Genomic DNA, 12,613 nt, shown 5'->3' on the forward strand with positions numbered 1-12,613 from the left:
ATTCGTAGCGCCCAATAAACGACTATGGACGATTGTAAACCACACCTCTCCTACGAGAAAATGAATTGGTGGTCCCCAGACTACATATCACTTGTGATTTTAGTCTGGTGTTAGCCAGGCTAGGTTTCCCAGTTAATAAATTGTAAGTACCAGTTCGAGCGGCGCGTTCAAAGGTAATTTTCAAAGTGGGAGGTGGGAAGTTTACCAGAAAGTTTCCTTGAACGCACTATAACAGGGGTAGGCAACGTCAGGCCCGGGGGCCAAATTCGGCCCTCCGGCATCGAAGCTCTGGCCCTCACAATTTTGAGAAATAGCTTTACTCAAATCAGAGATCGAATTAGGCTACCTGTTAATCTCTGAACCAAGCACATTTTCTCTAGTTTGGCTTTACCCAAATGTAAAAACGAATCTAAAAATCTACAAAGTGTTAATAGGCCTATAGCAATGAAAACAAGGATGAAAACGCAACAATGAAGTGACAAAAAAAGCAACAAAGTAGCAACAGAAGAGCGACAAAAACATGACGAAAATGTGACGAAACCGCAACAAAAAAGTTATGATCAGTTCTCAGCTTTCAAAAGAGGCTGGAGGGGCAAGAGGTTAAAGTGCTCAAAAATGTGAAACATACAGTCAATTCCTTAACATTTCTGAGCAGAACACCCACTTAAGTCATATATGATTGGGGGGGGGGAGCCGCTCGGCCCAACTCTCAATAAAATTGGCCCGTGATGAGCAGACACGCCTACCCTTGGCATAGCTCCTCTTAGGACAATGATGTTCTTTTTTTTTTTTTCGTCCTAGGGTCAAGCCGGAGCCGTAGTACTATGGAGTGGACCACTGCCATTTCGCGACAGTGACTGCTGTTGATGCAATGAGGTGGGGCATGTTGTCACTGTTTGAGCGTACCTGTCCGCGTGCCTGAACGAATGCTTTCACTATTAGAGCAGTGACGCATCTGAAGGATTGCCTCATCATCGGAGGACGTCTTCTTCAGTCTGTCGTCATGCATTAACAGGATTTTACAGGCCCGTAAACTATTCATTGTTTGTTTTGCGAACTTAAGCCACGTGACACAGTGAACACATTTTTAGGTCTCTGTGGGTAGGTGAGCATTTCGAGATAAAAACGCATTTTGAGGACATTTTAGGGATTGTGTAATAGAATAATACTGATTTATAATGTATAAATAGGCTAATAAGCAAATAGATCTATCTAAACTTCAGTCAAAAGGAGCTGGTAAAACTGCAACATATTCAGTTGACGTAGCCTACTGATTTAGTTTCAGGGCATATAATTATACCAAACAGGATTGGATTTGTTTTAAGTTGTGTAAAATATTGTGTAAAATGTTTTTTTGTTGTCCTTTTCTTGACAGATCCCCAATGAATGGAGGTGGACTCTATAGCCAAATTATGTGCGATGGTAAAATGGTAAATAGTCTCAACTTGTATAGCTTAGGCCCAAAGCGCTTTACAGCAAGGGACCAGTCACCCATTCACACACATAGACACTGGAGGCAAGGTGGGTTAAGTGTCTTGCCCAAGGACACAACAACAGTGGGCACCTTCAGGAGCTGGGATTCGAACTCCCAACCTTCCAATCATGAGACGACCCGCTCTACAAACTGAACCACCATCGCCCCGGTCTAAGGGACAAACTCCAGTCACATACAAGAGGTCGGTTACAAATATTTTGATGGATTTTTACGCGTACAATTTTATAGGTATAACTTAACAGTTCAACAAAAGAAACTTAATATGTGATAAATCTTCCCATGACATTCAATTTGATTTACAGTCACAATTAAAATACAAAAGCTCAGTGCACCTTGATGCAAAGTGAAACCCCAGATTAGGTTCACTCACTGGCCCACTTCAAGACGGCCTCTTATGTCAGTAATGTCTGGTGTGATCAGTGGTCTCCATGAAGACAAACAGAAACAGGGCTTAGTCTGAGTGTCCACATAACGATACATGTGTGAGGCTCCAGTTACAATCTGTATCTTACACACAGGAAACTTGAGTCGTGTTTAGAGCATCTTTTTACATACATGCTCTGTGGGGCTTAAGTCAGTTCCCTGTGAAACCTTATCTCAGAGGTTTAATTATTAAAGATTGTTGAGAGTTTGGTTCCCCGGGACGATCAGAGCAGACTCATCCCAGTCTTTTGCTTCAGTGGCAGCACCGAAACTGAATGACGCTCAACAGAGGCTTCTCTTCAGTGAGGTGAGCTTTTGTATGTTGGACCTTTCCTATCTATTGTGTGTTTTGCTTTATACTTAAAGGCCCTTTACCTGATTTTGTGATTGCCAACAATGAAAGGAGAAGCCACTAAATTAAAATGTTTGTTGTGGTCCAAACTCATTCATAACTTTCCTCCAAATTCTTTACAGGAACACGTTTATAGGCAAAATTCACAACTTGCAGAGTCACTTTTCAGGGTCACGTTCACCAAAATGCTACAAAAATAGCCTGAAAGTTCATGAAATTCATACAAATGTTTTATAATTTGATGCACGGTGTTTATCCTACAAGCATTTGAGTTTACAATATACTTTAGGAGGATAAAATAATTTTCATTCCATTTCTAGAAGTAAAATTAGGAATATTAGGAAAGTCTAGAAAGCATCAATATGTTCAGATTCACTTCTGTAGCTGGTTTTTAAAGAGTTGGGTGTTAGTAGTACATTTTGGAAGCATACATTTTATTTTAGTTCAGTAATATTATTTTGAGAAATCAGTATTCCTATTTGACTTTAAAAAATGTTGTGAGTACATTGTAGAAATGTAAAGTTTGTGTTTGCTGTACCTTATGTTACTTGAGTAATTATTATTTATTTGTTTACTTCTACAAGAATAAAACATTTTTAGGCAATGTTAATTGCGAAAATATTTTTTGCTACACAACCCACCCCTGGCAATAGTGAGTTGTAAACAGTTATAATCTGTAGGGCTATTTGCATTCAAAGTTCTTCGATCTGATCTACATAAAGAAAAGATAAGTCCATTCTAGTTGAAGTGGTGCTGCATAAAAACACATGTACCCTCCTGTATAATTAATTACCTTGAGATTTTCTGAATTTAGACTGTTTCAGACAGACAGTAGCAGGTTTGCTGACAGCATGATTTAATTGCAGATTGAATGTGCTGCGCTTTGCACTGTCTCACATCTGCAAGTAGTTTTAAACTTGAAGAGGAATTCAAAAGTTTTTTTATCTGTCAAATATGTCAAAACATTCCTGATTCTATTTTTGATATTTCTTAGTAATGTATACTACCTGATAAACATGTATCTGTAAGGATTTGTTCTGTTTGTCTAGTAATAGTTGCAGGAAAGAATCTACAAACAAGATGCACATGAATCCTCCAGGAGCTCACAGAGGTTACACACTGACTTACTTGGGAAAGAAAGTTGGAAGAAAGCACGTAGTGGCACCAACGGGAAAGCAACGTAAGTGTGACTCAGTCAGACACTGAACAAATTACTGAAACAAATAAGAAAAGACTAATAATGAAACGAAGTGGATATTGATGGATGGTGGTGGGAGAGTTCTTTCTTTTTGGCTGCTAAATCACACACATGGCTCTGATTCTGGATCAGAGACACACACGTACAAGCAGGTGCTTTGTACAAGTCGTACTTTTAAGTCCTTTGCAATCTTTTTATGCTTAGGCTCTGCTAGCAAATAATGTATGTATATTGTGTAATAATTTGTTTTGACTACCACAAAAAACAAATAGCAACAACAACCACCAAACACACACAAACATTAAACAAAAAGAGGTCACAGAAACAGAACTTAGACTAACGATATATATATGAACATAAACGAAAAAATATAAAAATAAGACATGAATAAGAGAGGGCTGCATCGCAGTCTAGATACACAATGAAATGATAGTAGTTTGTAGGTACATAAAGTAATAAGACATAAGGGTCTTGTGTCTTATTACATTATGTACCTACAAAGTACTAATACAAGTTATTCCATTGTGTACGTATTACATAAGCACAAGTTATTACAGATTGTTACAGAGCACATTACATTGTACTAAATTTAGTCAGGTATAATGTATCAAGGTAGGGAAAAATAAAGTGATACCTTTTTTTTTTTTTACTTTTAGAACATGAAAGATAGTTGAATTCAGTTTTTTGTTTTTATTTTTTATTATTGTTGAAAATCTCTGAGCACGACCTTCCGTTATGTGGTCTTTTGATGTCCTTCCATATCTAAATACATGGTTGTTCTTTAGAATAATGCCAATAAATAGCTTCACCACTTGCCAGAAAAAATGTACTACTTTAAAAATGCAGTTATTATGGAAGAGAGTCCCTCTTCTCTCTGATGTCCTTCTTATTCCTTTGTGTGGGAAGTCTTAAATTGGGTGTTATCATTCAACATCCTGGACCTAATCTCTGTGTGTATTTGCTCAGTTGCCTGGGAGACGATCTCACCGACCTCTGAGGAGCCCGGCACGTCGTCGAGGCCCATCCGAGTGGACGCCACAGCCCCAGTGCTAGAGGAGCTCCCGGGAAGTGTCCCAGAGAGGAGAGAGGACAGGCTGTGCCCAAAAGCTCAGGACCGATACAGGGACAACAGGCAAGGTGAGGTTAAATAACGATGTACGCTGCTGTTGTTCTCATTGTCTCTGAGACGTCCTGCACTTGGTGTCAATTAATTTATTGTGTCTCTACTAGAAGGTCCATCTGTGCGGAAGGTAAACTCCTGATGAAGTGTAAAATCAGAGGTGTATAAACACTTTATAAACCAAAAAATAAATAAAACAAATAAATAAATACAATTATAATACAGCATTTAATGTTTTACACACCCTTGAAAAGAATGTAAATAAATGTGTAATAATGATTAATAATTAATGTTTATCATAATCATATTTTTAAAAGTTGTGAAATGAATGTTAAATCTGTAATAAATATATTCTAATATATGTTTTACTGTGTCTTATGTGTCTCTGTTTATGTTTAGGGTTTAATTCATTATTAAAATATTATAAGTGCATGAAATCATTGGCGAGGGTTCGGGTTCATCAGACTCCACTTCCAATATGGATCGCGGGCTAAAGTGTGGGGACATATGGTAATTAAAAGTTTATATTTTTTTACTCTCAAAAGTAAAGTTTTCCAGTCCTCTTATAAGAAGGAAAACATTGAATAACTGAAAGTAATTTCTTCATTCCATACATAATCAACCTAACAATTTAATGAAACCACATACATAAGACAAACAACAAAAATGACATCTACGGTAAGTATTGCTTTGTGATAGGAGTTGAACTCACACTCCCACTGCTCCACTGTTGAAGCTACGGCCCGTCACAGGTCTGTGTGGATGAAGAGGTGGGCTGCTCTCAGACGATGGTTCAGTGGTAATCGGAGTAAACATCCCAGACAAGAGTTTACCCAAGGTGCTCTATTTGCATGGAAATAGTTTAAAACTTAAATATAATATACAGAAAGTTAAAGTGAGAAGCTTAACAAAGTCACCTGCAATGTTCTGTGTTCAGGCAGGACCAAGTCTGAACACACATTCGAAGTTGAGAGATCACAAGAAGACAAGATCTACATCCCCTATGAGTCTGCAGAGATGTGTGTAGCTCAGGTACCGTAAATTATATTAAAGCATAAGCACTGGCTGTATCTTTAAACATTCATTTACACAAAAAGAACAACATGTTCACTTTCAGAGCATGAGACACAGAGTGAGCACTGTTATTGTTACTCACACTCACATGGTTACCACAGCGCTGCTCATCTGACACTGCAGGGCATCTAATCACATCAGACTTATACAAAAGATATCTACATACTTTTCTATCAATTAAACTTACTTATATATCAATGGCAATAATGTTGATGCAAAAGTGTTTTCTTTTACCTTGAACAGATTGCTCAGGACATAGAAAGTATTAAGAGAAAACACTTGGATATAGTGAAGGAGCTGGAGAGAAACTTTAAGATGGCAGCTCGAGAAAGCCAGGTCTGTGTCTCTCTTTACACTCGCAGATTTAATGTAAAAATTAGGTTAAAATAAATACATTTGTTTGCCTATTTGCCTCTTTTTTGTTATGTGTTTAGCAATCCACTAGCTATCTTATCAGATCCCATTACCAGAACAAACTGAAAACTCTCAAAAGGATGCTATATCTCTATCAGGAAAAAGTGGACAAGAAGAATACTGACTTGGAGAAACAAGTTGTGGTTAGCCTTTTTGTAATGATAAGCTTATTAAGTTGTGGTTGTCTGAAGCCTTTGTATGATATATGTATTTCTTTCTAGGCGTTGTCTGCTCAGAACATGCGGCTGCTGGAGGAACAGAGCTCAGAGAGGAGGAGGAGTAAAGAAGAGGCTTTACAGTGGCAGAGAGAAAAGGTTGGACTTTAAACTTGGCAGACTTCACAACTGCTGATATCAAACACTGCTCCTCCTTGTGGTGTGGTTTGAGAACTGCAGGTCTAATGGGAAACATTTTGTGTCTGTGCTCTCACTTCAGAGCAAAATTATGGAGATGTTTTCAAAAAGACTGGACATGCTGCACAACCACCAGGCTTCAAGTGAGTATTTTTAGCAAACTTTGGAGTATGGAAAGTCATTTGCCTCAGTAGACTCACATAATCAAATATATGTACTTCCTCGATGCCATATGAAGCATTACAGGAGTTGCAGATGGCCCGACAAGAAGTTGGAAAAGTCCAAGAGATGCTGATCCAGTCGGCACAGAGCCAAGAAGCAAAAGAAGCAGAATCCTTAGAAAACAATGCGGTAGGTAGGCCCCTTTAAGTTCATAGTATAGAAGTAAACAAAGGAAAGGAAAATCCCAATGTGATTGCTTTCTCAAAAAAAGGTTTATGGTTCCTCTACTTACTATTTGAAACACTGTTTTTTGAATACCTAACCTTAGCTGATGCACAAGGATTGATTTTGACAGGCCCGCGAAGAGCCAAATACTCCTTTAGAGGGCGCCAAACTTCGCCTTGAGGAGCTGAAGGAAAGTCTGTTCAAAAGGGAGAGGGAGATCACAGAGCTGCTGGAGTCTCAAAGCCCCATTCCCCCTGTACCTCTGCCGCCTTGCACTGTGCTACTTTCCAATGTCGTCCAAAAGGTGATATTTACAGATCGGGAGTTTTTACTGTTCTGTGTTATTTGACATTTTTACCTAACTTTCTCAGGCAAAGGCTGTTTGCAGAGTCACAGAAGAAAGCAAAGCACTTTTAGCTCTAATGATTGAAGAGAATAAAGCTGGTCTGAAAGATGCCCAGGATAAACTTGAGCAACTACAACTTTCTAAAGAGTCAGAGGGACGAGAGGAGTGCCAAGGCAAAGAGGGGTGAGACAAGATTTCAACTGCTATCTAACACCACCAGATAATGCAGATTATTTTGTAATATTTTTTTTATTTCTTTAAGGTCCGAAGAGTATGAGTCACAACTGTCTTCTTTGCAAGAAAGCCTGAAAGAACTGGAAGTGACCCAGTTGGCTTTGTTTTGCATCAAAACAGGACAAGTCCCTGCCATTAGTGGTAAATACATATTCATCAATCTATATTTATTTGTAAAGCCCCTAAAGTAGAGTCAGGGGTGCGGTGACAAACTACCACACCTCTCTGTTTGGGTTAGGAGTTCATTCATCATTTAGCAATTGTAAGTTATCCCCATACTGAAAGGTTTTTGGTTGTCTGTCAATCAGGGGCCTAGTCAATAAGCAACTCCACCTAACGCATAGGGCAGCTGGTGAAAGCTTGAAAACAACAGCACTCCATAATAGAAAAAAAAGAAGACCCTTTGTATCTGAATAATAATAATACCATTGTTTTCCTCTGTGTGCTAGAGTGTGATGCCATTTCTGAACTGGAAGACATCTTGGGACAAGGAACAGTCCAGACCATGGAAGGAGTGAAAAGTTTTGCTGAGAAGTTTGTAATTCTCCAGGATGAGGTAAAGTATGTGTTTAGAAGGGAAATTGTTACCTTTTACCAAGACACAACTACCATTTATGTCCAGATGAAAATAGGGAAAGAGGAAAGGAAGAAGGTGATTGAGAACTACACTTCTGAAAGGACATTGAGGAAAAAGTATTTCAATATGGTGGAGGACTTGAAAGGTAGATATAATATTGTTTATACAGAAACCATTTGTTTGCCTCCTATTTATTGACCTATTGATATTCCTCAGGGAAAATCCGCGTGTTTTGTCGTATCCGTCCTGTGAACCGGACAGAGGCTGCTCAAGGAAGTGCTGTTGTTGTGGAGAAAATAGATGATTATTCTGTAAATGTGGAGACCCCCAGAGGACCGAGAGAGTTTCAGTTTGATCAGGTGTTTAGCGCTGAAGCCACTCAGGAGGACATGTTTCAAGATGCTAGTCGGTGAGGCCAATAACAGAACATATCCTATTTCCCACATTTTTATATTTTGAGTTTATGGGAATAACATGCTGTTTATATAATTAAATGTAGAGTAACTTATCAACTAAAATGTAGCCTTTTTCATAAGTGCAGAGAACATTTTTCTCTATACAGGCACAATAACTTACTTTACACAGAAAAACTCTATGGATTAGTCTTCTGAAATACTGAAGAGGCAAAGAGCCCCTCACACCGGCAGCACAGTGGAGGCGTCACAAAAGGCTCTAAAGGAAACAAAAAACGGGTAAATGACAAGGTATCCGGGCAAGACTCACAGCTAAGCCACACAAGCCTTCGATCCCGACTATTGTTCTGGCTAATGCATGTTTACTGGAGAATAAGTTGGATTCTATTCTACGCTCTACCCAGAAGATGGTGAAAGACTGATGTGTTTTTTTTATTCACCGAGTCCTGGCTCAACTATAAGTCGGAGAAGAAGCCAGAGGAGTAGAAGGAGGACAAAAATTAGGATGAGAAGGAGCGAGAGTAGGTGGCAGGAGCGGAGGGAGTTGCGCAAAAGGAAGGAGGAGGTGAGGAGCTGACCAATGTGGGGCACCATACTCTGAAACAGGGACAAAGGTGGTGCACCGTTTCCGAGGAGCACTGTAGGCAGTACACAGCTTTCCTTCGGGTACTCCAATTTCCCCTCCCTCTAAATACATGCTGGTCAGGGTGGCCCACAGTCAGTCGCTCAGGACTAACCCTACATCAGATCTACACGATTTTGTTGTACAATTGTATAATGACAAATAAAGTCACTTACTTACTTACTTAATCAGATTTTGGGTAAAATAGTCCAACTGATGTCTTTTATTATTGAAAAAACTGCATATTATTCAAATATGAAATATAGTGTTCAATTCGCCCTTTTTGCCCATAGGCTAATACAGTCTGCTATAGATGGCTACAACGTTTGCATCTTTGCGTATGGCCAGACTGGCTCAGGAAAGACCTATACTATGGTGGGCGACAAAGAGAGGAAGGATCCAGGAATCATGCCACGATCCTTTAACTCTATTTTTGACATCATACAAGAAAACAACGCCAAATTTAACTATAAGGTGTATATTGAAAAGCATGTCCACTTTGAAATGTGCTCCAGAATGCATCACCGCTTCCACCCCCTCTCTCCCAGGTGTCTGCCTATATGCTGGAGCTGTACAACGACAGGCTGATGGACCTGTTTGTGGGCCCGGGTGGAGAAGGCCAAGCACAGGCCAAAAGAGTGGAAATCAAGAGGAACAGGAAGGGGGTGGTGTTCGCCCAAGGAGCAGAGACCAAGGAGGCATCCAGTGCCCAGCAGCTGTATGCCCTGTTTCAGCAGGCCTGCGCGAACAGACACATCGCAGCCACCAGTAGGTTCAAATCAAACACACTAAACAGACTTTGTTTTATAGGACCTTTGGTTATTCACACTTTAAAAGTACATTTGGAAACATTATGTGTATTTATGAGCTGAAAAATGCAGTATTTGCGAAGCTTTAGTGAAGATAATTTGAGCACTAATGATTTATAAAACTCCAGGGAAGCTATTTGGAGTGGACTTAAAAATAACAGACAAGCACCTCTTCACCACTTTCCCTAATTTTTACTTGCCTTTGTTAGAACACTGGTTCCCAACCTTTATTGTCCCACGTACCCCTCGAGTCATTCATTTACACTCCAAGTATCCCCCGAGGAAGTGACCTCGAAGTGAACAATGAAACTCAAAATGATTCATTGTTTAGTTTAAGTGTTGTGTTCAAGATGAAGCTTTCAAATTCAATTCTGTTACTGAAAAACATCATTAAAATTAACTTTCGTGCAAAGATAACCTTCATTTCTAAAAAAGCGATAATGTACATCTAGCCCCGCAACAGTTAAATCACTCCACATCAACTATTTCCATAGTAACGATAAACAATTCAGCTGGAACTAGCTTCAGGTAAAACCGATTAAATAGTGAAATAACTCCTACCCAGGACTTTAAAAAAAAAAGCGCCCAAAGGTCAAAGATGTCGTCCAGCTGTGACTCCTCCTCCTCCTACAAAATAATTGTCTTTTCCACATTCAAGGCTGGTTACACAGTTTGTGAGGGCTATATCTAAGGTGTTTGGCCTTGTGTGTTTTCTTCTAGAGATGAACGTAGAGAGCTCTCGATCACACCTTATTGTTGGGATCAAAATTGAGAGTAAGAATCTAACTAATGGGAGCGTCAGCACCGGAAAACTGAGCCTGGTTGACCTGGCAGGAAGTGAGAGAGCAGCTAAAACAGGCGCTAAGGACCACAAACTGAAGGTTAGATCAGTGTGCTTTGTGATAATGGCTCATGTTTTTGTCAAGTCAATAAAACTGATCTTTGTGTAGGAGGCTAACTCTATAAATAAGTCCCTGAGTGCTTTGGGGGATGTGATCTCTGCTTTGTCCTCTGAACTGCCCCATGTGCCGTACAGGAACAGCAAACTGACACAGGTGAGGACATCTTGATTATCTTCATTTTCTGCAAATGTAGAACTTTTTATGCAAGTATTGTCCAAAACGTGTCAAACCAGCTTTTGGCTACGGTTATTGTCGAGCCTTATAAGACACGTGTTACAGTATTTTAAGACAAAACAACGTGAGGTAATAATTATCTCGACAGATCATGCAGGATTCACTTGGAGGCAATGCCAAAACACTGATGATAGTTAACATCTCGCCATCTGAATACAACCTGGATGAGACGCTGACTTCACTTATGTGAGAAGAGATTTTAATATCTGGGCCTAGGCTACAGTACCAAACATGAATGATTGTTCTATTTTAATTCTAGCTACGCAACAAGAGTGAAGACCATAACCAACAATGCTCAGAGATTTGTAGACAGCAAAGACATAGCTCACTTAAAAGAGGTAGGTTTTTAACAATTCATGCGGGAAATGAAAAAATGATGGCTCTACTTTCTAGTCTATCCTTCTTCCTTTGATTTTGTTTTATAGGTCATCACAAAGCTCAAGGCGGGGCAGATGGTGGAAGAGGAAGATATTTGAGCTTTTAACACAATATGTCTCTTGACTGGTTGAAATAAAACTATGAAAAACAAAAAATAGTGTGTTGCTTTGTTTAATATTCAAACCGAAACTTTATTCATTCACTTTTCACTCCACTCCGCACATAGTTTTGAAAAAAGCTTTGCATCTAAAGGCCATTGGAGTTCAAAACTACTCATCTAAAAAACATGTTTGGCCTGAATATATATATATAAGTAATAAGTATGGAGTGAATGAACATCTTGTGTCCAGAATTATTATTATTATAAATATACTAACATTTGTGCTTAACTTATTTAGGCTTGTTTTTTCTCTTTTAAATGTGTCGTGGTAATGTGAAGCAAACAACAGATGGCGCCATTGCTCATCACATGGACATACAGATAAAGAAGCTCTCACTGAATTGCACAACCTCAGTACAATGAACCAATCTTAAATTGTTCTTTTAGGAAAGATTATCAAAAAAATATAGTCTTTAACCTGATACTTGCTGTCCCCCCTGATCAGGGGGCTGGGGTTAGGCCAGGGCCAGGGATTAGGTTATGATTAGGGTTAGGAACGGCAAATGTGATTTAAGTTGTGTTTCACTCACATGGATCTCAAACATATTTGTTAGAAACTAGTTCTTGGCTTTCAAATGAGGTATCACACTGGCACATAGGCTGTATGCTCTCCAGTCAATACGGTTTGATTTGAATAATTCCAAACTCTAAGGTGGCAGGTAACAGGTTAAAGAATAAAGTTCCTAGAGAGGGTGGATGTGTGGATGTGAGAGTGGTTGGTCCAGATTGGCAGCCTTGCTACTGTCAGTCTACGCCAGGGCAGCTATGGCTACTAAGGTATCTTACCACCACTGAGTATGGAGTGAATTTAAATTGTCCCATGTAAAGCGCTTTTATACTACAACTAACCGCACAACACTTTTTTGTAATAAATATCCTTTTTTCAGTTTAATTATATACAAAAATAATATATAATGCAAGAACATATTTACAATCCTAGATTTCCTTATGAAAACAACACACATTAGAAACCAATAAAATGATTCCAGCATTACCATATTACTGTACATCTGCTGGTTCAGAATATACAGTGCGTTCCGTATAGTATTCAGAAGTATTCATTCATAACCCTCTATTTACTCATATGTAATTTTCAAATCATTATTTTCCATTATTAAATAT

The 12,613-nt window shown here is 39.0% G+C and overlaps 2 protein-coding genes across 2 annotated transcripts; both read left to right on the forward strand.

Moving 5' to 3' along the window:
* The first annotated feature begins 2,195 nt into the window (after positions 1 to 2,195).
* LOC306959437 (uncharacterized protein) lies at positions 2,196 to 4,751 on the forward strand. Its single transcript, XM_079551548.1, has 4 exons — positions 2,196 to 2,225; positions 3,326 to 3,450; positions 4,435 to 4,605; positions 4,699 to 4,751. Exons 2-4 carry the CDS (start codon positions 3,351 to 3,353, stop codon positions 4,728 to 4,730), a joined length of 303 nt encoding a protein of 100 aa, XP_079407674.1. The 5' UTR covers positions 2,196 to 2,225; positions 3,326 to 3,350; the 3' UTR covers positions 4,731 to 4,751.
* A 4,811-nt stretch (positions 4,752 to 9,562) lies between these two features.
* On the forward strand, positions 9,563 to 11,474 carry kifl (kinesin family-like). Its single transcript, XM_079576284.1, has 6 exons — positions 9,563 to 9,776; positions 10,538 to 10,698; positions 10,768 to 10,872; positions 11,042 to 11,139; positions 11,213 to 11,291; positions 11,379 to 11,474. Exons 1-6 carry the CDS (start codon positions 9,569 to 9,571, stop codon positions 11,427 to 11,429), a joined length of 702 nt encoding a protein of 233 aa, XP_079432410.1. The 5' UTR covers positions 9,563 to 9,568; the 3' UTR covers positions 11,430 to 11,474.
* The last annotated feature ends 1,139 nt before the right edge of the window (positions 11,475 to 12,613 follow it).

This window comes from Gobius niger (assembly GCF_951799975.1).
Source record: "Gobius niger genome assembly, chromosome: 1".
Taxonomy (NCBI): domain Eukaryota; kingdom Metazoa; phylum Chordata; class Actinopteri; order Gobiiformes; family Gobiidae; genus Gobius; species Gobius niger.